Source organism: Sparus aurata, chromosome 15, assembly GCF_900880675.1.
Source record: "Sparus aurata chromosome 15, fSpaAur1.1, whole genome shotgun sequence".
Classification (NCBI taxonomy): Eukaryota; Metazoa; Chordata; class Actinopteri; order Spariformes; family Sparidae; genus Sparus; species Sparus aurata.
Genome location: NC_044201.1, coordinates 28,458,471 through 28,484,431, shown reverse-complemented (window position 1 = coordinate 28,484,431; position 25,961 = coordinate 28,458,471). Strand labels below are relative to the sequence as shown.

The following is a 25,961-nucleotide window of genomic DNA, read 5'->3' as shown; positions in this document are numbered from 1 at the left end:
TCCGTCCTTATATTAGATATTCAGTTAATCAGTTACTACACACAATTTTTGACCTCATGGGGTGTTGGTAATAGAGAGCTTAATTAATTTAAGTGGACCAAAAATGTGTTTCAATTTGGATTATAGAGAGTTTTGATTATCCAGTTGGGTTGTTAATGGATTTTGAATTTCTTCAGTGACACAGATATCGTGATGTATCGTGGATGAAATTTCTTGCAATATATCGAATCGCAGTATTGCTGTATCGTGATATTATCGTTATCGTGGGCAAAATATTGTGATAGTATTGTATGGCGAGGTACCTGGTGATACCCAGCCCTAGTGTTAATGGGATTTCATGGGGTCAAGGGTATAATTGGCTGTTTTTTACTACTTTTGTTTTTACCATTATATTTCACCTTAAAAACTATTTACCTTCTCTTGTTTGGTGTAATTATTTTCAGCACAACCTCACATGTGTAACTGTACAGTTATTTTTTTCATTTTGATATACTGTTTTAACACAATGGACCTAAAATCACTGTTAACCCCTGTTCCTCAGCAACCAAATCACATGGTTTGCCATATAATTTTGTGATTGGCTGGTGTGGTGCCTTTTTCCACCAATAGGAACGTGCTTTTTTTGCTTGCAAACACTTCCTGCTTGCACACACTTTCACTATCGTTTCTTCCTGCACCAAATGCGCAGCACACGTGACGGCGGTGTTAGCGAAAAAGCGTGCTGTACATTATTTATCATAAGTCCGGTTTTACTTAGCCTATCAACACGATTTCAAAATTGGTATATAGTCCGCGCGTTGAAGTCCGCTCCAACACATAAGCCGGACCGAGACTAACTGAGGCTCCGTCTTGCTGCTACATCATATTAAATTGGTTACGTGATTTTGACGTGCCGGCGCGTCAATCGGCCTAGGAGGGTTGCACAAATATAATTTTGGTAACCTCACAATCTGAGCAGACAAAATTGTGCGCAGCCCCTCCCATCTCTGTCACCTGGACCCCAGGTTGGGAACCACTGCTCTAAATCATCTGTAGGTGTGAATATGGTTGTTTGTCCCTTTATGTCAGGCCTGTGACGAACTGACGACTAATCCAGGGTGAACCTCGGCTCCAGCCGCCCCGCCGTGACCCTGACAAGGATAAACAGTTTCAGACGATGGATGGATGATTTTGTTGTTCTGTTCTGCACATGAGACATCACTTGCATGTCCGTCATGTCCTTCCAGGAGAGGGATCCCTCCGCCGTGGCTCTTCCTGAGGTTTCTTCAATCTGTTTGTTCCCCTGTTAAAAGGTTGTGGCAAGATTGTCGCACACTGTACAGATTGTAAAGCCAACTGAGGCCGATGTGATTGTGGTTTTGGGCTATATAAATAAAACTGATTTGATTTGATTTGATTTAATTTGACTTGACAGGCAAGATGCTGCTTAAAAAAGCATGATTTCACCTAATTTTAACAATGTATGCTCAAAAATCAAGAGAAAAAAAACACTGCAGGCACTTTTGTCGGGCACTAGGAAATTTTGGAGGAAAATTTCCACCACAGGGACAGAAAGTCCATGCTCCAGGATCAGTTTGGGAGTTTGGCATGGAGCACTGATCGTTTCTGATTGGTCGAAACTCTCGGCATCAACACGGAATTGAAGCAAAAAAGCATACAACAGATGGACTGATGAAAGTAGTTTCTTGGACTGAAAGTAGGGAGGTATTTTAGTTTGTAGACGCGGCTCACGTGTGCAGGTCTATCAGACTTGTCATCTTACCGATGTCGTACGCCATGAAGTCCGCGGAGAAGCACTTGGCCCCGTTGCTCAGCGACGTGTCGTTGTGAGTGTTGCCTCCGAAAACCAGCAGCGTGCCGCTCAGCACCACCGCGGAGTGGAGGTACCGCGCCAGACCGCTCTCCCCGAGGATCAGCCTGCACACACACACACACACACACACACGAAGAAGAGTACAGCTCAGCAAAATGAGACGTATTAGGAAAGTGTTAATTTGTCAGCTGCGTGCGTGCGTGTGTGTGTGTGTGTGCCATGTTATTAATGGCGTCCGTCTGGGTGTGTGACCCGGCCTGTGGTTACTGCCCTTCATACCAACTGTTCAAAGGGGGGCACACACACACACACACACACACACTAACATACAGAAACAGTCCACTCAGACATTGTAGGAGGTCTCAGTCTGCTGTATCGGGACCTCTCTGAGGTCAAAGGTCACATACTGGAGACCAACTGTGGTGACTGTCTGCGGCTTCTTACGTTACTGCAGCAACTTTGACTTTCCACTGAAGACTTTGATCTCCTTAAACACACACTGGACCTTTTCTAAAACCTGAATAATCTGGAATTAGATGTCATCCTGAGTGAGTGAGCCGTGACATAACGACTCTTGGGATTTCACGCGGAGGCCTCCATCCCGCCCCTGGTAGACTTGTCAGGAGCTTCCTGCTGACAGAGGCGAGATGATCTTTGCATTTGGACTGTAGCTGTATAGAATAGCTGAAATGTCTCCGTCTGAGAATTTAAAAAGGTCCACCGGCTCCAGTGACACCCGACTCTGACCGCAAATTCCCTCCGGAAAAGTGAGAGCTACGGAAAGATTAGATTGTGCGTGTATCCGCGTACGTGTGAGCATATGTTGGTGGATGCATGTGGCGTGTGTGAGTGCACATGGGAAACGTAAGCGAAGTGAAGAGGAGAGGAGAGTGAGTGAGCGGTGTAGCTGGGTGTCCTCTTTCATCCATCCATCTGCCAGGGTTCACCGGAGGTCAGACCTCTGCTCACATCCATCTATTCTCAGCCTGCTCTCCTCTTTCTGCCCCGACCACACGAATGTTCCCTCTCTGACACACACGTAGCATCTTTTTTTTTTATTTTGTGAAAGGCTCAAGTTGTAGATACGTGTAACATTTCTGCATTAAAATGTCTAGAATAAACCAGATCGTGTATCATCCTTTTGGTTTGACACATACGACTTGCAGACGTGGATGTGGATGTGGATGTCATTGCAATTTTATTTTCAGCAGGTTGAAGAGTCGCTGCAGGACAATTCGACAGCCAGAGAACGCAGATGCATGTCCACAGGTGACGTTATTCTCTCACCATGTTTTCGTGTGGACGTGGTACCGGTACATGTGGTCCACCAGGCCGTACTTGTTGTTGCTAAGCGCCTTGTATCCCCCGTGGACGAACACGCAGCCGCTGGCCTCGTCGTACACGCTGCTGTGGCCGTAACCTCCCTGGACCACCGCGCCTCCGGCAGACACGACCTGCCACGAGTTAGACCCTGAAACACAGACAGCAGAGAGGGAGAGGGCTGATTAATGCACTACGCTCATATAGAAAGATCAAAGTTGATCACTTAAAAAGTTTTTGATGCCTTGGCAGGTTCTGCTTTTCACTTTCGTGCCAAAAAGCCGAGCACTCTCAATTCTGGAGGTGCGATCGAGCGAAGGGGGGAGAGAAAAGTTGGGAGGCGGAGAGAGCGAGCCAAACAGCGAGAGAGGCCAGAGGAAATTAGAGTTTATTGAATTCAAAAAGTGCATCTTTAATAGAGCGGCATGATGCATAACGATTAACTCAGGTGCATAGAAAATCTGATTAAAAAACAGGCAGGGATTACATCATCCGAGCTGCAGCGGATGAAGGAAAAAAAAGACACAACGCAACAAACAAAAGCCGCAGAAGGAGGAGGAACTTCAAAAGCCTGAGAAAACGTGTCATCATCTGGAACATTAAACCCCCGAGACCACGAGGAGCAGCGAGAGAAGCCGAGACACTGAGAGGAAATGAAACCAGAGAGCACTCAGAGAGGGAACATCTCCACGCAGCTCCTCTAAATGTGTCTGTTTTTAATTCAAATGTAATTTGCATCAAGACTCTGCATCTGAATACACCCACCGACTATAATTCACCTGAAAGAATACCTGTAAATACTCAACAGCGGGGCTTTGTGAGGGATTCAGAATGACTCAGCCTGAGGTTCACACAGGTCTGAGCGTTTAAATGCATTATGTTGCTGTAAGCATCTTGTAGTTATATCATGTTTGTCTATTGTCAGAGTAAAATGAGAGTTGAGACAGAGATGGAAAAGGCTTATACAGATAAAAGTCCTTTTAAATTAATGATTGAAAGATCCAACATTTCCTCGTTATGGATAATTATTTATTATTTGGAGTGCATCGTCTTTTTCCCGTTCTTCCAAAAGCACTCGACACAAATCTCATCTACGCTGCGTCACATAGAGCATCCAGCCATCAACTTTCATGTTTTATATCCAAATCTGATGAAAACTGAATAAAATAAAACTTTCCAAAATAAAATGAACAGGCCTTTCAGGCAGAAATGGGTGTGGGCTGTGGTGAAACATTTCTCTGGACATGACGAGGAAAGAAAAAAGGAATTATGTTTTTAAAAAACAAAACGTAAAGGCGACAATAAATGTTCACACGACGCTGTTTATGGCACCAAGAAAAATGCATGTTTCTTCCTCGTCTGACCTTTGAAGCAAACTTTCCTGGAATCCACTGAATACATTTCAGATATTCTGCTGACCGAAAGAAACGTAAAGGAACACAAAGGTAAGAAAGAAAGACAGAAGAAAGGGACGGACCGAGAAGCAGAGCAGGAAAGAGAATAACTTGACTTAACTTGGCATCACATTGAATCCACATTGTAAACTCTGGACTCTCGCTGTGTCTCAATTCTGGGTCTGCATCCTTCAGAGGAGCATTTGAAGTGCGAAAGCTGTCCCAAAAATGCTCCTTCTTTTCCCTGTATTTGGAGGATGCACCGCTATGATCCTTCATGGTCTCACATATCCCAAAATTCTTCAAAGAAAGAGAGAAAATGGCGACATCGCGTGGCGTAGATCGTCACTTTTGCGGGCCTGGGCGGCAGAAATCGTGATGTAAGGGTAAAACATCTCGTGACCCAACCAGGAAATGCTCCAAAGGCTAGACCGTCATATTTAACAACGACTGACGAGGTTAACAAGGTCTCTCCAAAGGACTTGCCCTCAAAAACCGCAAAGGCCGGGTTCTTCAGAGGATTCAGACCCTGAACTGACACACAGCGACTGTCTGACCTGCACCGTTTTAACCAAATACAGTCAGTGGTCACTACTGAAAAGGTTGACTGTAGAAAACAGCAGTAAAACTGGGGAATAAACACTTTTTTGACACAAACAAAGTGAAGACAGGTGAAGTTTCTTCTCCTGGCTGAATTCAGTTTATGTTGTCATAAGTAACAAGAATGTATTGCATGAAGAAGAAATGCAGAAAGATGTTTGAGGTAGTTTAGAATCTCATTACAGAGTTTAACAGGAAGTGCTGACATGTTTTTTTTTTTAACCGTCGAGCGTCCCACTCAGTTTAAATCTCGGCGACGTTCCTTTGGATGATCAACGATAACAGAACCTTCACAAAAGTATTGAAATAAAGTGTTTGTTCGGCCGATACATCATTATGTTTCAAATCTCAATATCAAAAAATCCTGCCAAGAAAGAGAGACTACGCCAGGAAAACTTCACTGTGATGGGAAATTAAAGAGGTAGAGGAAAGAAACGGAAGAGAGAGTCAGTGACAGACAGCAGAACAAAGACCCCGAGGGAGGGAAGTGAAGAATGAGAGCGAGGAAACAAGAGAAAACAGCGATAGAAAGAAGGGCAACTATGAGGAGACGACAAGAAAGTAGAAGGTCAACTCTTAACTCATCTCTGGCAGCTAATTGCTGTGAACCTGCCGCTCTGAGTGGTCATTAAATCCTTTTACCTCATATTTCACACCCTGCCTCCTCTTCCCTCTGTTCATTTCCAGGTTGCGCTGACTCTCAGTCGCTACCCTGCGAAGCCTAATGATGCTCGGCGCAGACTTGCGCTGTGACAATGTCAGAGAGGGAGGAGGGAGGGAGGAGACGGAGGTGGGGTGAAGATGAAAGTGATGGACAGATGAGGGGGAGAGAAGGGAAGGAGAGGGTGAGGACGTGGAGCGAGGAGGAGAGACGGGAGGCGCAGGGGAGGGTCAGCAACCCGGCAGATTAAAACAGAAGAAGAAGACGAAGGAGGGGGGGGAGTTAAAGTAAAAGGCGAGAGAAGGAGGGATGAGACGGAGGGAGAGAAAACAGAATAACAGGGAGGAGGGAGAGCGAGGGAATGTGGTGGATTCATTAATCATTGTCTTTCCTGCAGACACTCCGGCCCGGGTGCCACCTCTTTTTAATGACCACTCTGTGTGTTACAGTGTGTGTGTGTTTGTGTAGCTGCACATATTTGTCTAATGGAAGGTGTGCATTCGCGTGTGTGTGTGTGTGTGTGTGTGTGTGTGTGTGTGTGTGTGTTGTCCACTCCAGGATGCTGGTTCGTTGTGTGACAGCTCCATCTACTGGCTAAACGGAGAATAACAAATAAATGCAGATGCACACTAAATTGCCAGAAGTAAGTGGACAGCCTGGTATTATAGTATAGCTGATTCACACACATCTGTGATTTAAACATGACATCCTAAAGCCTTGGGAACAACTTAACATTTCCTTTTGTTCTGTTTTGAATCTGCACTTACGGTCTCTTTAGGTTTAGGCACACAAACCACTCGGTCTTGGTCAGGAGATGATTGTGTTTTTGGTTTAAAATGCCTGTTTTGCTCGACGCAAACACAACTGGAGACGTCCTGAGTTCTCCTTAAAAATCATCTCAAACTCAGGGCCACTGATTTGGCAGTGTTCCTGTCTAAATCTCCCACTTTCCATAATCTCCTCCGGCTCAATTGCGTCTTCATCCAATCCAATCACAACCTGCCACATTTTGCCCTCTAAGCCAATCATTTGCTCTCTCTGTCTCACTCTCTGCTGTCGGTACCCTTCTCCTCCCTTTCACCACCTCAGCTGCAGAATCCTGAATCCATCTCCAGTCAACCCTCCATTCAGAAATAACTGAAATTGTCCCACATCAAGATTCATGCTGTGTCTCAATTCAGGGTCTGCATCCTCTGAAGGACTCGGCCTTTGCGGTCTTCGAGGGCGAGTCCTTCAGAGAGACCTTGTTAACTGCGTTAGCTGTTTAAAATGGGACGGTCTGGCCTTTGGAGCATTTCCTGGTTGCGTCACCAGATGTTTTACCCTTATGTCACAACTTCTGCCGCCCAGGCCTGCAAAAGTGACGATCTACGCCACGTGATGTCGCCATTTTCTCTCTTTCTTTGAAGAATCTTTGGATATGTGAGGGCACGAAGGATCGTAGCGGTGCATCCTCCAAAAACAGGGAAAAGAAGGAGCATTTGTGGGCTGCATTTGGAGAAGCCTTCAGATTGGGACAGCCTTTGTGTGGCATTGTGACGTAATTGGCCTTCAAATGCTCCTGTGAAGGATGCAGATCCTGAACTGAGACACAGCTTCAGTGTCCAGGCTCCAGGGGAAGTCTCCTTCATACTGGAAACACCTGATACGTCAGGCTGCTTCTCGTGGTGATCTACTTCCTGCTCAGTTCTGAGCTCCAAAGTCTATTCCTGCTGCTCACAATAAACCAGAAGAACCAAAAGAAAAAAAAACAGTAAACTGCATCCTCTCCAAAAGCTGATTCATGTACTGTTAAAGTTCTCTGCTGTCTTTTAAACTGTGACATACAGAAGTTGTAACAGAAAGCCTGACTCACAGACGTGGAGCTTCAGTTTCTTAATTTAATTGTTTGAGGTGTAAATTTGAGATTTCTCTGACATCTAAAATAAGAACGAGGAAGCTGAGGCTGAATCCTCCGGAGGTGTGACAGCTCAAGTCGACGCAGTTGTTCAGTCATTCTAAACTTGACGTTAGGTTTGTGTGTCACATGACTTGTGTTTTCATTGTGGTCTATTATGTTACTGAAGAGCGAGGGCCAGTTTCTGCTCGGTTCGTCCTCAAAGTACAAATGAAACTACAAATAAAAATCATTTCACAGTTTTGACTCTGTGTGACAACCCAAAGCCCCGCGCTGGGATTAAACATGGGCTCTGGGAAATGTCAACAACTTGAAGAGTCCCTGCGTTTGACTTCCATCAATAAAAAGCAATTAAAACAATGACCGGAGGAAACACAATCGATGGGAGCAGAGTCAGCAGGTGAACTCACGGATGTTGTACTCCTGAACTTTGTTGATGTAGCTGTAGATCGGAGAGTAGCCGAAGAAGATCAGCATCACCGGCTCGCCGTTGGCTAACTCCACCACGTGGGCGGTGTGGCCCTCCAGGGCGTAGGGAGGAGGCGGGGCTGGTTTCCGTGGCGACCAGGTGCGCCTGGGGATGTTGAACACCCACAGCTCGTCCGTCACGTTGGCCGACTTCGCCTCCAGCTTCCCTCCAAACATGTAGATGTCATCCTGCACGAGAGAGAAGACGGAGAGAGACGAGTGTGTGTGAGACATTTTTAATGTAGAAGATCCTGATGTGGAAAATATGATCAGCTAGATTATTTTGAAGGACTGAAACTGACAAAAACATGAATAAATAAATTACTTTGTGAATAAATTGATAACATGAAGAAGAATTAAATATATGTAGGAGTAATTCAATTTATAAAATGTGACATAAATTTATGCTTCAGTGGCCAGAACCAAAAGCATGTGAAGTCAATGTATGACCATTAATATCGATCAATCAATGACAGAAATGTTGATCTTTGATTGACATTATAGGAGTTATGAAGACTATTAGGTGTTGTTAAAGATTGTGAAAATAATAAAAGGAGAAATGCAAAGGGAGAAGAATAAAGGAAGAAATACAGAAAAAAATGTTAAATAAATTTATTTTTAACATTATTTTTGGGTGTATTTTAATGAGAGAGAGTTAATTTAATAATTAAGCATTTATTTATGTGTTTTTCTTTTCTAATTTTGGCTGCAGGACATATTCATCCTGTGTCACTTTGAAGCCAAAAAAAATAATAAATCCTTTTTTAAATGCACTGCTGGTTTTTGGCCACTAGGGGGCAGTAGAAGCTGAGAGAGCTCATTGTCACTCTCAATTAATCTGCCATGATTTTCACGATTAATTGATTACTTGTTTGTTTTATCAAACATCAGAGAAAAGAGACAAAAGCTTGATCAGTGATTCTTCACAGCTCAGGATGACGTCATCAGATGTTTTGTTGTGATCCTCAGTTAACTGTCAGACAGAATCAACTAATCGACAGCTAATCGCTTCGTTGATTGATCACTGCAGCTCTCCTCACACACTTGCTGTTAATTGTAAAGAGGATTCCTGATCGCATCTTTTAATGTGGTTGTTAATCTTCCATTAAAGGAATAGTGCGACATTTTGGGGAATTAACCTAATGAACTTTTTTAGCCAAAAGTTAGTTAAGATAATCAATACATTCACAGTCAGCAGACAGTTAGCTTAGCTTAACAGAAGATTGGACACAAGGGAAAACAGCCTGGTCCGCCCAAGGGGAACAAAGCACCTCTTAATCTTAAATATCAACATGTTTAAATTATTGATTAGCAGCTTCAGGTCTGTAATGATAAAAAGACTTTGCTGCTGATGAATCTTCAGGCTGCAGTCGGACCCTGTGAGCTCCTCACAGCAGAACATCTGTCCTCATTCTGCCTCCGTCCTTCACCGCTTAATGACCTCTTCCACGCAAGATAAGAAAGCGTCCCAGTATTTGGACAGTGACACATCATTTGATGTTCCGAGCTGTGAAGTGAGTGATCTACACGGGACACGAGGACGGTTCTGACGCTCCCATTCATTCACAGGTAAAGTGAATAATGGGTCGGGCTTTCAGAGAGTGGAACCATTTTATTTCAGTCTTGTGAAATGTTTCAGCCAGGTAATGTTTTCTTTTCTTATGACATGTGTTGATTTTTTATATTTTTAGGTAATTATTTAATCGATCTACCGTAAAATGCCATAAAAATAATAACGGAGGATCATCAGCGAATGATATCAAGCCGACGGTTTCCTCAATTCACTTTTTTTCTCACGCTACTGTCTTCCAGCAACAACTATCAACGCAATATCTCACGTGACTTTTCTGGCTTTTGATTTTAGTATTGTTTCTTATATGACGCTCCTTTTTCAATTTCAAGGTCAATATTGTTTTTTGCTAATGAAGAAACTAAGCTTCAGGAGCGTTCCACCTTAACTGTCCTCCAGGTTACGTCACATTCTGAGATCGACACTTCTCCACTGGCAGGACGGCGGCGAGCGGAACAAGCTACTGCTAACATGAGTTGTCCAAAAACCTTCTTTTTAGTAACTCTGTGTACACAAACAATGTTCTCAATGCTCGTGTTCATGTGTAGAGACCCTGGTGATACTACCAGCAAAGTTTCATGTTGTGTCGAGACTTCTTACTGTTTTAAAAATAGAGATTTTGATGCTAGCGTAAAAGTGCCCGTAGCACTCCCACTGAAAATGGGATAAACGAAAATACGGTAAATCTTAAAAGTGCCTCTTTCGTCGTTATTATGCTTTTACACAATGGTTTGACTTGGGTACATTCATAAAAAAAGACCTAGGTTGCATTTTGGGGAGAGTTTCACTTTAACAAAATAAAGCTGAAGGCAGGCTATAGAAGTCTGGCATGAAAAACACGACTGTCAGGTGAAGTTTTGTTGTCCACAAATCATTTCTGGAGCTTCAGAGTAAAACAGCGTTGCAGCGTTCTCTTAAACAGCTGAAGTTGCTGGGGACTGAAGAGAACTGAACTGAAAAGAAAATATCAAATGTCTCCATCAAAGGTGCGATCGAGGTCTCCAGAAGCCCCGAGATCCCAAATTGATTTGAAAAGATGTAATCCACATGTGCAAAAAAAATAAACAAACTATGGAGACACGAGGAACTCAGGCAGCAACACGGGTAAGAGGACAAAGGACCGATCCAATGAGAGCGAAGGATAAACACAGCGGTTGATTAACTAAAGGAACACAGGTGAGCAGGATAAAGGGCGGGAAAAACCACAGACAGGAAGTCGAAAGTAAAACATGACACATGAGGATAAAATCTACAAAATAAAACAGGAAATGACAAAACAAAAAGTCCAAACCAGGACACAGTGTGATCCAAACAACCCACAGAAAAAACTCAAACATTCAACTTCTAACTTTTTTAAAAATGTTGAATAATCCTGAAATATGCAGCTTGCTTGATTTGGTGTGTCCATCTCTGTGCATGTGTGCGCAAAGTGTAAATTGCAAAGTGGGAGTTATCACCTGTTCGCGCACCAGATACACATCAGTACAACATTTACATATTTTACCGTCTCAGACGACTTCTCTGAGACGCAGCAGCAGCTGTGTTACCTGGTGCAGAGCCAGAGAGTGACCGTATCTGTAGAGAGGGCCGCTGCTGACGGGCACCACATCCCACGTGCTGCTCTCCAGGTTGTAGCTGCAAAACGACAGAAATACAAGACACGCTGAGCCGGAGACGTCGACAGTGATGCTTAAAAAGTAAAGTTTTAATTCACTTGTGGTTTAGTTTGAGGGGAACTTGCAGAGGTGGAATTGTTTATACATTCAAAGTTGTTTTGGAGAAAGCACATCCATTTTTTATTTAGTTTTTTTCTATTTATCTATCTATTTCTTTGTTAATTACTATGCTTCAGTGACTTGCATAACCTTTTATCTTTGGTTGTGCAGAATTTAGGGATATGACGCATTTGAAGATACTCCATGAAATGACATCACAATGTGCAAAAGTAACACCCCAGTGCAGGCAGCGGCGTTCTATTTTTACTGCAGAGTTCAGAGGATTAAGTGTCCTAATAAGCAGTTTGAATGAGCTCGTTACTGATCTTATTAATTACACCTTTCCCTGCCCTGGCATGCCAAAATGTCTGCACAGAGATGGGGCTTTTTTCCTTTTTTTTTCCTGCGATCACTGGCAAAGAAGAACAATAAATTACCCCTTAGATCGGCTTTAGAGGACAGACAAAATACAGCTGCTGAGTCAGAGCGCTGCTGCTGCTGCTGCTGCTTACTTGAGGACCATGTGGTAGTTGGAGTAGTTGAACGAGTATCCTCCCACAACCCACATCAGTCCAGAGTGCACCAGAGCCTGGTGAGACGCCCGACCCAGAGACTGAGCTGATGGTTTGACGCTCGGCAGAACCCAGAAGGCCTCGGTGGAGGGGACGGACAGAGAGCAGTCCGGACCTGAGACGAAGACAGCAAGGATAATAATTGAGTTTTCTCCTCCAGCTCTAAAATGAGAAGTTATGTGATGGAATGACATTAAATGAAAAACCCACAGAAACAGAACTGCTCATTTGCATTGCGTTTAGGACAATACAACATGAAGATAGACCAGAACCAGTGAGAAAGAAAAGCTTTTAACTAATATGTCACAAATATTATTAGAAGCATTTCATCTTTTGTTTTTGACGAGCAAATTACAGCATCCTCTTACTGATTATCAAACTAGTCACTGCTGGAAACTGTCTCTCTGAGGCTCCTCTGACCTGGTTTCAACGTGGTAAAAGTTATCCGATCACAACGAGACAGCTGACGGAGAACGTCCCCAGACTCCATTGAGAAATCACTCAATTCTGAGAGTTTTTTGGGTTCAGAGAAACTTCAAGACGTTGTGAAATTCTGACTACAACTGATTCTTAATTATTCGGACCTTCTTGTTAATTCGGCAAATGTTATACATGAAGATATCTCTTTAATTTTCAGGTATGTATGTGTTTATTTGCATATACAGCAGGTGCTCACTCAAGACGTGTGTTAATAGCTTAGCATGGCTGTTAACACCCAATCTGAATTCCATCTATCTGCTCTAAAATAATCACTTGAGAAACCTTTAAATTTGTACATTTCTAGATAAAACCACACGATCCTTTAGCTTCTGTCGAAGTGAAAAAGTAAACAGAAGCAACAACCATCAGATTTAAGAGCCGAACAGATGACAGGAGAGCAATGAAACCAGTATATCTTTAAAACCGAGAGGCTGAACTCTTCAGGGGGTTTCCGACGAGGCAGCCGGGCCTGATTGATGTTTCAGCAGGTAACAAATGAGACACTCGTTTCTTTTTGCGGCCGGTGGGAGGGGTGGATCGGAGGGGAAAAAAGGGGAGATGAGACGCATAAATATACGCTCCAGCACCTTTATTACCCCGACTGATCGGGTATATCAGACGGCTTCTCTGAGGCGACGCGTCTGTCCCCACCAGACTCATATCTTCACTTTCAGCTTCCTCTATGAACGACTCGTCACCGATTTAGAAATAAGTGAATAAATCCTGACGTTCAGACCTTTACAAAGTCACAAAGAGTCTTCACGCCTGGTGGTCTGAGTGTTATTATCTTCTGATTTCTTTGTGAAAGCTGTGAAAGCTTTTTGAGTCTGCTGAAACTTTTCAGACATTTATTTCTTTTTGCTGTCTTAGAATTTATGTGAAACAATTTCCCCCAAGTTTCAAGAAATAAAAGGAAAGATCCGTTCAATAAAAGATTAAATAATTAACGGAACATTCCTCATTCCTTACTTTTTTAAACTAACATCCTTACTTTCCCTGAAGATCTTTAACTACAGTTAAATTCAGTTTATACATTAACATTTCATGAGCAGACAGCAGCTTCACTCCTCTCAGACTTGTGTTTACACCATTAATCCAGCAGGGGGCAGTGTCTCTCCAGCTAATCCAGTTTCACAGGCCTGAACTGTCGGTGGGGGTCAGATTAAAAAAAATGACTGTTATTATTACGTAGAATAATATTGGTTCTGGATTGTTTTGAGCGTAGACTCAGCTGTACACTGATATTAATGTGTTTTGCTCTGAGTCTGAGGTAAAACACGGTTTAAACATCTGCAGATTCTTCTTCTGCGATAAAAAAAAAACACATTAATATCAGAGCATCAGTATAAACGACTTAATGTGTTTTACTTTATCAATAGTCCTTTTCAGATTTGTCCATTTTTAATTAAGAAATATAGAGCTTTGGAGAGCACTAGTTGAGCCCATGTGTCATGAATTTGTCCTGCTGCAAGACAGAATTATCCACAAATGCAACATTAAAAACAACAATAATGAAGCAACATATATTATGAGCCACCAGGCAATATTTCCCAGGACAAATCTATTGTTTTATGATATAAAATAATATTGAATGAGGCATAACGTTGGCTGTGAACAGGAGAGCAGCTGCTGTTGTGCTTTTTTCGTCTCCTCCTTTTGTCTGTTTTCATTTCGCGTTAATAATAATGAACAAAACAACGAACATCAAACAGACGCTCGTCATTACGGGCATCATGGGAGATGTGGTATTTGTTTTGAGGATGAATAACAGAGCCACTGGCCTGATTTGTAGCAGTGACACGTGGACTTTATAAAATGTAATTAATTAAAAATTTTAAAGGCAAAGATCGTGTAAATTAAAAGCTAAAAATTGTATTTTAATTACAGAAACTTGCTGTGTTTTCACGAGATGGTTGTTGTCAGTTATTGACAGTGTGTTTTGTCGACCCTTGCTGTCAGATTATAACCGTTTTATTCAGTTTTTTAAGAGTGTACAAAGTGAACTTGAGGTAGTTCAGATGTACTGTAGCATCTCTCGTCGTCTCCTGTTCTTAAATTCTCACCATCATCTTCCTCCTCTAAGCCCGGCTTAGCTCTAAGCCACATCTCACCATCCTGGCTGAACTCCAGTGAGACCCGAAGTTTCTCAGTAAACCTCCTCACTTCTTACATATATCTGTTTTAATCTCCCTGATAATAAATTCACCTCCCTGTCTGCTGTCCCCCTCGTCCTGCTCTCTCTTACCTTGCCAGCTGTCGTTGCAGACGCAGAGCTTCTCTCCGGTGAGGTCGCAGTAGCCGTGATCCGGGCTGCCACAGTTATCCCTGCAGTACGGGATGTTGCAGGCGTCTCCTTTCCAGTAGTCCTCACACTCGCAGTACACCCGACCCGAGACGGAGTTGGCCGTGCTGCATCGGCCGTGGCCGGAACAGTTGTTGGGACAAGAGTTTATCCTGAGGGAGACACAGTCAGGGAGAAAGTCAGGGAACTTCTTCAAGGTTAAACAGCAGCAGAGACTCAGAGAGGAGCTGATTCGTGACTGGGCACATATTACTGTAGATAACTCCACAGCTATGAGAGATGGGGAAAGCCTCGTAAAAGTAATAATAAAGTAATAACTGGTAGTTAGTGTCTTCCTTAAAGTATGGTTCATTTGCAGAAGCAGCGAATCTCCGACTCCGTTTTAATTTATTTTTCATGCAGAGCACCAAGAGGCAGACAGACGCAATCAGAGAGGAGATGTAGAAGAAAGTGGAAGATCAAGGAGACAGATGTATTTCTCAGGAGGTGATGGAGACCAAAGGAGAGCTTAAAAAAAAAAAAAAAAAAGGACAGTGAATATTTTACTTTCATTAATAAAACAACTAAGAATGAACACTAGTGTCGCACATGAAGGATATCTGCGGGAAGAGTCAAAACAAACAGTCTTTAATAATAAATGTGGTGGAATTTGGAGCAACTTCCAACATTAGAACCAGTGTTGAACTCCGTGGCGGGTCGTACGCAACTACCTGCGGATCTTTAGGTTGGATAGTGTTGTGTCACGTCACCGTGCAGGTGCAACTGAATAGATCCCAAATCTGAAGTGTGTGCACGAGATCAACCTCACGTTGAGGGTGTAAATAACCTCAATTTGAGATCTCAGCGCCTTCATTGGAGCCATTTTGTGTCTTCTTTCCAGTTTGTTTCCTGAATTGTAAAACAAGACTCCATCTACTCCAGTAGTTTAGGAGAATGCTGCAACACAAGCCCTTTTTAGATAGAAAAGGTGGCAAATTTGCTCAAAGGCAATGTGCCGGCCTGTCTTTCTAAAACGTAATATTCCTCCTTTTCCAAAAGCCGCCCCTGAGGTAGGCGTAAACATGTGACGTGACGTGAAGCTCGAAGTTGGGCTGTGAACAGTGACAACGAATTTGTCTTCAAAATAAGAGCTTTACATTGCACCCCATTGGAGTTTAGAACTGGGTTCTTAGCGGGGGGCTTTTAATTTGAAAGTAGCGACCGTTTCTAGCTTGCCGCTACAACAACAAGCAGACAACGAAGACAGCTACAGAGACCGAGGAGACGCTAGCATCTCCTGGATCTCAGCGGCTGTCCAGTTGCTCATCTTGACGTCCGCTGATGAAGTGATGGACTGACTGCTGTGATCAGCTGTTTCCTGGTTTTAAAACTCCCTGGCTGTGGGTCGCACAACAGTGTATGTCATCGACACCTCCGCCCACCTCACGCAGGGGCCGGCACATCGACGCCACGGATTTAGATAGCAGACAAGGCGGAAATAAGTGTACTCTCTGAAGCAGCAAATCGGCGGACCAAAACAGACCCCCAATTTGCCGGCCTCTGTCTAAAAATGGCTACTGTTTTTCTGTGAAGCTCCAGGAAGGTTTTGTGGACTACGAAACTTCACCTGACTTTCCAATCAGCATGAAGGGGAGGACATCATGATTTAATTTTTTAATTTTACGAAACAATACAATAGCCTTCAGAAAGCAGCGCTGCCAGTTGCGGATCAATGAAATGCCGTGAAGAAGTGCTGGACCCCGTTGGACCCTTTATATAATTCAAACCTGAGAACAAGAAAGGAGCGCAGAGGTTCAACATTTCTTTCAGATGGCTGCACTTCCAATTTTCTGAAAGACATTTACCACTTGTTCCTTTTTGAGTCTGAATGCATTTATCGTAAGTGGCTCCGCACAATTGAATGTCACATAAGAAGGAACCCTGGGACATATAAGAAAACTGAAGCGAGGCAGATACAGTTTAAGCGGGAGAAATTAGAGACCTAGTCAGAAGGACACAAAGAAAAAGACACAAAGGGAGACTGAGAATAAGAAACCATTAGAAATAAAGAAGTCTGAGCCTGAAGAGTGGATTAAAAAAAAAAGGGTGAAGAGACGCATTGAATCCCAACTGTGACACTTGAAACATACGTGACGTCTCTCTCTGCGATCTCAGATAAATACAGACGCGGAGCGAGATGGAACCGATGGAAACACAAGGAGAACGAGGACCAGAGGGAGAAAATCATCTTTTTGTTAATACAAAAAGCTGGGTTGCCACTGTGACAAGAGGGTCGTCATGACAACCTTTATCTCCCCTCCATGTGTGTGTGTGTGTGTGTGAGCCTTGAGGCTGTCTGTGTGGCTGCACAGTTACCGTCCTCACTCCTCCCCGTGCGCTCAGCCTGCCACATATCATTCAATTTTCCCATCACGGCAACACCGGCAGCACAAAGCAGCCAGGTTTGTGTCTGACAGGAAGCCGTGGTGACGCGATGTAGACAATATTATGATGTTCAGTATGATGAAGTGGAAGAAATGCTGCATGGAGAGAAAGTTGTGATGCATTCGTGGTGAAATAACCAAACCCCGGTTAAAAATAACATTGTTTTAGAACGTGACTCAGATATGAAGCACCACACATCTGTAATCAAAACACATATGGAACTATTAATTATTCAGAAATGTAGAGGAATGCACGTACAAACCTGCCAACACTCAGGTTTTTTGAGCAGGAGTTTCACTGTTTTCAACCTCCTCTCTCTCGCCGTGCGTGTGATCGGTCATTTTCTTGCATTAATCTCGCAATTTCTGCGTCTCAGTTGAGAGGAGGTTTGCAGATACTCACAGAAAATCTCCCTTTTTTCCCCCACATCTTAATGTCGCCAGACATGCATGTAGGTCAGGCTATATTACTGCCCATTAGTGCAGAGTGCCACTTTTCCTCCACCGACCCCACAGAGAAACACGATCAAGTTTTATCCACCATAATGACATCAAGCAGGACACTTTGCCCCGCTGTCCACACAGCCGAGACTGCACTCACCAGAACAAAAATATGACTGGTCGTTTGTCCAAATGGATTCCAACAACCTAATGAATGTAAGAAGTTTACGCTGCAGAAACGTAACATCTGCACAGACGCTAACGTTAGCTAGCTGTGAGGAACGGAAACACTAAAAATACTGAAAAGTGAGTTTGACAAGTCGGATTCGTTTTGTTTTTTTTAACCAGGTACCTTTGTCATTTCTTTGTCTTTCTGTAGCTGGTTCATGTGGTGAAGTTTTTAGATTTGTAGGAAGACACTGGTTGCATGTACAAACGGACGTTTGGTGCTGGGCAGGTTTGACCCCAATCACATGACATTGGATTTAAAGGGATATTCCGGTGTAAATTTAATCCATGGTCTAAATCACAGTGAAACTGTGTTAGACTCCCTCTCGAGAGATCAAGTTAGCAGACCGCTAATTTACGGAGTTTTATCAACCTCAGAAACGACCGCACGACAACAATACACTGCAGTAAATGGATCCAAATATAAACCGCAACCAAAAAGCCACAAATAATGCTCAGAACAGCACCAAACTTCAGCAACAGTACAAATAGGGTCTCAGCACATAGTCCGGGGCATCAAACCTCCGCTAGCTTAGCTGGATTTCTATTGGGTAGCTAAAAACAGATTTCAACTCTCCTCCATCAGCTTCCAGGTCGGGGAAGTCCCGACGCGACGATTACCGAGTGCGGTTAGAAATGCTCAATTCCGTTCTTTTCCCTGTCCGCTCTCGATAATAACTGTTATAAACTGGCAGGTAAGACACATATGAACTTTGATTGCTTTTCCATGGAGTCATAATCATACATTTTCATCCATGAGCTGCGGAACTCTACTGCACTCGGTAATCGACTCGTCGGGGCTTCCCGTCAACAGGAAGCTGCTGCAGAAGAGTGGTACATTTAGTCAGCTTTTCAGAAGAAATGCGGTCGTTTCTGAGGTTGATAAAACTAAATTAGCGATCTGCTAACTTGATTTCTCAAGAGGGAGTCTAACACAGTTTCACAGTGATTTAGACCATGGATTAAATTTACACCGGAATATCCCTTTAAAGGTGTTGTCTTGGTGTCTGTGTGGTTTTAGATTAGCCTGACAAAGAGACAGAAAGCCAGAGAAAAGAGGAGAGCGATGGAAAAGAGACTAGACGATGATCGGAGAAGGGTTGAAGTCTGAACGTACGAGTAGGCGATGTTGAAGCCGGTCAGGTTGTAGGCCGCATCGCTGAAGAAGTGGAGCAGAGCGTAGCCGGACGTCGTCACCACCTCCGGGACCGTCTCGTTACCCCGGGTCTCTGGTACCACCAGACCGCTGAGAGGGAGACAGAAAGAGAATGAGACGGAGGAAGACGAGGCAGTCGCTCTCACATAAAAAGCAATAACGATAAAAAGCTTTTTGAGCTGCTGCTGTATTATTTCATTTATGGACTCTGGCCTGAAAGCTCCACCGGAGAGCTGTAAGATAAAGAGAATTCCATTTGAGCACTTGTAGACCTCACTGAAATATGATTAGCTATAAAGTAAAACAACATCGCAGCGCAGCGCATTTGCTTTTTATTTGTTTGATGAGGTTATTCAGTGGGGGGTTGGTGCGCGGCCTCTTATTTGGTCAGCCCGTCTCTTATAATAAATGCTACGCACCGCAAATGTACCCGCGCCCATAATGACTCAAAGCTCCCTCCCTGCTGCAGCACGAGCATTTGTAATGAACAACGTAAGCTTTATTTATTGTAGGTAATAATCCCACACAAGTCTCGGCTCTGTGTGTTCAAACGCCAGATATTTTTTTTCCTCGTCGGTTGGAATATAGTCCTTAATATCCTGCGAGCAACTGAACTCTCAACAGGAGATAAGCCTCAGTGGCGCAGAGTAGATGGTGGGAGGTTTGTAAATTATTGTGGTATTAGTGTTTTTTAATGAATTTCTGTCAAATGAAAGAGTTCCACCCACGCGCTTGTAAATTGTTGAGAAGAGGAAAAAAAAAAAGGGAAAATATGCAACAAAGCTCCAGAAACAGAATCAGCATTCAAGGCTAATGTGAGTAATTTCATTTTTTTTTTTTTTCCTCTCGCTTATCGCTCGTGGTACGACGGTGATAACGAGGCCCATTGTTTTCCTACGTGGAGCCATTTGACTGCACAAGTGCAAATTCAGTGGCGGCTTTTTTTTCTGAAGCTGTGCCAAAGGCTACCTGAGTCATTTCCATATTTTCTCTCCCCACTTCGCTCACAGCTCTCCCCACTCTGCTCACCTGAACACAGCAATCAAAGGGGCGTAAATGGAGTCTCCATCGTAGACGTACATGTGGTCCCAGCTGCACTCTGTGGCAAAGTGATTGAAGCGCAGCCGGAGCACTGCATTAGGGCTGCGAGACAAGGAGAGAGACGTCAATGTAGCTGTGAGAAAATACATTTGACAGATAGATATTACTTTCATATATTCTGCTATATATTACTGGCTCCTACTTCTGAGTGTCTCCACTGCAGTTACGGTCGCACGCTGACACTGCAGGGGCTCGAAAAGCTTTTTTTTTGCTTTACCGGTGTGATTAAGTGAGCCTTTTTTTTCTTAATACAACTCTCCTAGATGCTTCACAGATGTGTCTACAATCTACGACACAGATCCTGATCAGGTGTTTTAGAGAATCCTTGTTTCAGAACAGGATATAATGTTAGCAGTTAGTGCTCCTGCAAAACCACAGATGCATCCAAGGTTGACATTTGTAGGAAATGTGGCATATCACGTTTTCTTTTCTATTGCCACTTTTTACATCAAGAGGTGGAAGGGAACAAGCCAAACAGCCGACTGCAGGTGGAGTCACGCCGCTTGATATATTTAAGGACACCTGGAGGCATTTCCATCTGTGTTTGTGCCGTCAGAACTCGCTGTTTTCTACAGGAAGTTGGACCGTCTCTATCTGTGAATGTGGCAAGTTTTTCACTTGGGGTTCGTTCATCCAGAAGTCAAGGGGTTCTTGTGAATGGGTTTTCTGTTAAATACCTGAAATAAGGTCTGTGGTTAACTCATGAGGCGTTTAGGTGTCTTAAAAAAAGACTAACAAGCGTCTAAATGAGACTACAGAGGTCGTCTGGGACATTAAACATCTTCAAACCAGACACAGAAACTCATTTACTCACAAGTCCGTCTGCACAAGCCGATTTTAGTTACACACTATTCTAACTTCACAACAAAAAGTATGTATTTTATTGTGTATTAAGATGCTTAGTGGTGATGACAGTAAAATCATGCAACCAAGATAGTTAAAGTCTTAAGTGTGTTAATGTGCATGTGTGAATATGTAAAGAATAAAAAGTCAGGAGATCATCAGATATTCACCCTCACAGGTCGTCAATATCTGCACCAAAACATTATCAATCGATCCTTATTTAAAGGTCTTTATGGTTGCAAATTTATGGTTAAAATATCTATAATGGTCTTTTCAAATATTTCACCGATGCCTAAAGAGAACATCTTCAGCCTGGACACAAAGCCACTCTAACAGTCTTACAGATGCTATTACAGAGATGTTTGTTTCCAGATGTGATACAAAAATGACTTACGACAAGAAAATCAGTGATACTTACTATCCTTCGATGAGCCAGGTGCATTTAGTCTTGTACTTGTAGTTTACCGGTCCGTCTGTGAGGAAGCCCGTCAGGTCTGTTAACCTGAGGAGAGAACAAGACAAACGTTTACTCTGATGATTATCAGTGACGACGATAAAACCTGACAGGATCGAAACATCTGTCGAGCCAAAGCACAATAACACGACGGATTTCAGGCTGTGAAAGAAATCACAATTTAGAGCTGCTTCTTAAAAAACTGTATCTCATGACCCTTTAAAAGAGAGTCATTCTGACACCAGAGAAACATGCAGATTAAGCAGATCATGAGATTTCTAGTTGTTGGACTTGATTCAAATAGATGATGATTAAACAATTCAAGTATGATTTATAAATAAAAGTAATTGGATCTTCTTTGATTTGACCACATGACGCCGAAACACTGACACACAGGAAACTTCACTCATGAACATTTTACGCACAAAAAACACTTTGAAATAACAGTCGGCACTGCGGATGATGGATGATGCTGTTTATCTACACAATATAACACCATGTAGATATAATCTACACGGTTTAATAAAGATATATGGCTCATTCAGAAAACCAATAACGCTCTCGTTTGTCTTGTTTTGTTTGTTTTGCATTAAGAGAATCGAATTAGAACCAGGAATGATGAGCTCAGCTTATCATAACAGACTTGAAGCAGCTACCAGCAGATCTAAAGTTTTTCTAACCAACACATCACATCCAGTTTGTTGAACCCAGAAAACACAATCGTGAGTTTAAACGCTGGTTTTACGGACGAGTTGCGCGTCTTCCTCAAACCTCTGATGCTTTCATATTGTGTTTGGTCATCACCAAACACAATATTACCTTCTCTAGTATCAGTTCATTCAGGCGAGAGGGCTGCCAAGCCACTGACCGCAGTTCAAGACTGTGTTTCAACATCTGTAACGTGAAACCACTTGATATTTTTGAAAAGAGACCACCGCATTTCAACGTTTGACAGCGTGAGGCCTCGGGACGATTTCCAGCTGAGAAAACAGGTAATTTAAGCCTAAACATTATATTTTTATGACCCTAATCAAGTGGTTTTCGTACCTAAAGACATGAAACAATTAAAATATGAACCAACAGAAGAACGAGAAGATTAACTTCAACATGTGACGGTCTGCAGAATTGCCAGCTGGGGTGACAAGTAGCTCAGAGCAGTTTGTACAGAGTGTGTACTGGTAGCTGGAGATGTGCCAGTTCTCTAGGGGAGCCCCTGAGCAAGGCACCGCACCCTCTTACTGCTACTGGTGCCTCAAACATGGCCGCCTCCTTCCTCTGAAGCCTCTACGATTCACGTGTACAGGTCGTGATTGTACGTGTGCGTAAACAACAACAACAGAATGAAAAAATGGGATTAAAACAGGATAAAAAAGAAAAAATACAAGCATAAATATGTGTATTCCTGTCGACTGGATTGAATACGTGTCTATTTTTGGCTCACCTCATTAAACGCTACCTGCTGCTGTTTGATTATCAGCTAACAGACATTCACCTGCCGCATCATGTGCAGCCTGCCTTCCATTAAAGCAGATTCCTCCACCCTCGCTGCTGCTGCTGCTGCTGCTGCAAGACACGCTGCTCAACCAGCATGTCAAAATAGAGAGCAGCCTCAGTCATGCAGCACAGACACCAGCGATGGGGCGTACAGCCACCCGTACATTATTTAACTCCGGGTTAATATAGGTCCTCTTAGATTTATGAAAAATAAATCCTTCAGTTACAACTCTGTGACTCTGGAGCTCAATATTTATGAAACTAACTCCATATATTGTGTCGACATGTGAAGAAATAAATGTGCCACAGATGTAAGAATTATGCAAATACAGCAATGTTCTCACGCTCAGCCTTGACTGGAGGAAACACTGGCGGCTGAAACAACAATACACCTGCGAACAGACAAAACACGACATCCCACTCACGTCAAGGTGCTTGTTATAGTTGCCATAGCGATTCCCACTGTGACATTTTCATGTGGCGAATGTAATAAAAACCACGATCCTGGTGTGAGTGTGTGTGTGTGTGTGTGTGGTTAGTACTGGTCACACCTGTCAATCAAAGTAATCCAATTGTGCTGCTGCATTGAGGGAAAAGGTGGACATGGACACACACACACACACACACACACACACACACACAATTGAACACACTGTCACACTGTGCGCTGAAGACGTCGCAGCCTGCCTCGGGGTGGACAGTATGTTACTGTATGTCAGTGTGTGTGTGTGTGTGTGTGTGTGTGTGTCACTCTAGGCTCTCGGGTCACGGTGGTGTGCTGCAGAACCAGGCGGACAGCGAGAAAAAATAGAGCGAAGCACATTTTTATTAATATGTGGTCGAGGCAATAAAAAGATTTACTGGAGTAGTGTGCAAATGTCAAAGCAAATGAAATACTAAATTCAATAAAATGGAAAATTATGTAGTAATAATTAGAAGCATCCCAGCGAGCGCCGAGCAGGATTTTAAAGTTAATTTTCTCGACAACATCTGAGACGTCTCACCGTCTTTCTTAACCATCTAATACACGATGAGGACAGATTGTGCGTAAGTTACTCCATCATGAATGGCGTCGTTCTCTTGGATGGATAAAACATAAAAGTAAAAAATGCTAAACTGGGTTGGGGAGCATACTGTAAAGTCAATGTGTGGGAAACACTGCATTAATAAGGATCTACATTGGCTGTTTGCTAGAAGAAGCTTCCAGGATGCTGTCGTGGCAACAGTTTCTAAGACACTGTGCTCATTACAGCTCTAACACACGGGCCAATAGCAGCTCAGAAGATCGGGTAACTAATCACAAGGTTGTTTTTTTGATCCTTGACCCTCCGCAGAGCAATGACGCTTGAAATAGGCTATTGCAGGATCTGTAAGAGACATTTTTCTCTCTCTACAATGTGCAAATAATAGCTTGTCGGCATTCTGAAGCCTGACAAAGACAGCAAAAATACAGCAGCTTGGTCTGCTCCCTTAGGCTTTAAGATACGATGCTACTATGTTACCCCTCTTGCATCAGTTCTGCACGTAAAAGGCTCCACTGCGGTCTTGTTAGCAGTAATATGTTATATGCAACGTCTTCATAATGACACTAAAAAGACAAATTATGCCGTTATTAACGTTGTGAAACAGTCAGTTTAGTTTTGGCACGAAAACTTCGTTAAAATAACCACATTCAGTCTAAAAATTTAAATTATGTCAGTAACGTAACTCAGGTAACATATGTGACGTAAATTATGTCTTTAACGTATGTTAATGTTACATGAGTTAAAAACAAATCTCTCTTGAGTCTTGGTTAGAGGTGCAGAGTCTGCAGGGAGTGATCGTCTTGCTGTTTCTACAACAGAACTAGAGGGGCGTTTTGAGAAGTGACGTCTGAGGGGAAACTACAGCGTTAAACTTACTTTAAACCACTTTATAAACTTTTTTCAAAGGTAAAATGCTCTCTGGGATGTGAGTTAGATCAGAGGCCCTGAGTGCTGCACCCTAAACATGACCTGCTCTACTTGCTGAAACATATATATATATCGTATATTCACCACTGTGTGTACGTAAACAATGGAGGAGGTGGCTCGGCTATTTTAAGGGTACCACAGTCGAGCGTGCCCTCAGTCTTTCTTGGCAATGAGTGATTGTGTGAGTGAGGCTAACTGGCATTTGACCGCCCTGTCTGACTCTGACTCGGCTGTAAAATAATAGGATCGTTCTTCAACAATTTGCCGAAGAACCGAAAAGGGAGCAAACCGGCCCTGCGACTTTGAGGACGCAGGAAACACACACCATTATCATCACCATCAGTCAGTCAGTGCATGAGATTAAGAGTGTGTCAGGCCAAATGTGCTGCCTCTCTGTAATGAGAGAGAGAGAGAGAAGGAGGGAGGGCAAACAGATTGCAGCACAGCCGGACACAGGCCGAGGTAAACGCTCCGACCCTGCCAATAAAAACACAAGAACAGAACACGCATCCACTCTCAGACACGTGAGACCGAGAGGAGGTGGAGAAAGATAAAGAATAAGAAATTAGACAGCGTTCACACCCTTTTTTTGTTTTGTCTCCTCTCACTTCTCCTTTTTTCTATCTAGCTCTCTATCCGTCTATTTTCCATCCATCTCTCCTATCAGACGCTGATGATCACACTGTGATCCTCTGGCTTTAATCCCAGATTAGAAGACAAATATTCATGTCATGATGCAGTGATGCCTGACTCAAATGATGATGATATCGATGACGATGATGAAAAATCTCTTTTTATGGTTTCTTGCTGACGATGACACACGAATGCTGCAGATTTCTGGATTGATATTCACAAGATCTATTGTCTCTCGTCCTGTTTTACAACCGCAGTGCCGTCATTAATGATTACTCTCTCAAAAAATGAAGACCGATGTTCACGTCCCACGAGGTTACTGTAAAGTTTGTGTGTGAAACTTTGACAAAGAGCATTAAAAGTTAAAGAGGAGGAGACAAAAGACATAATAGATAATAGATTACAGAGTTGTCATATAAAATTAAAAACACAACAACAAAGTCA

The 25,961-nt window shown here is 43.0% G+C and overlaps 1 protein-coding gene across 3 annotated transcripts in view; it reads right to left on the bottom strand.

The window, feature by feature from the left end:
- The window catches only part of atrnl1a (attractin-like 1a), a 237,858-nt gene that overhangs the window by 184,387 nt on the left and 27,510 nt on the right, over positions 1 to 25,961 (bottom strand). For all 3 annotated transcript variants that reach the window (XM_030441997.1, XM_030441996.1, XM_030441998.1), the window contains exons 2-10: positions 21,403 to 21,486; positions 20,070 to 20,183; positions 19,002 to 19,130; positions 14,736 to 14,944; positions 11,951 to 12,125; positions 11,271 to 11,358; positions 8,096 to 8,342; positions 3,101 to 3,284; positions 1,763 to 1,917 (exon numbers count right to left, since the gene is read on the bottom strand). In XM_030441997.1, the coding sequence (XP_030297857.1) occupies positions 1,763 to 1,917; positions 3,101 to 3,284; positions 8,096 to 8,342; positions 11,271 to 11,358; positions 11,951 to 12,125; positions 14,736 to 14,944; positions 19,002 to 19,130; positions 20,070 to 20,183; positions 21,403 to 21,486 (1,385 nt within the window). The remainder of the gene's footprint in view (positions 1 to 1,762; positions 1,918 to 3,100; positions 3,285 to 8,095; positions 8,343 to 11,270; positions 11,359 to 11,950; positions 12,126 to 14,735; positions 14,945 to 19,001; positions 19,131 to 20,069; positions 20,184 to 21,402; positions 21,487 to 25,961) is intronic.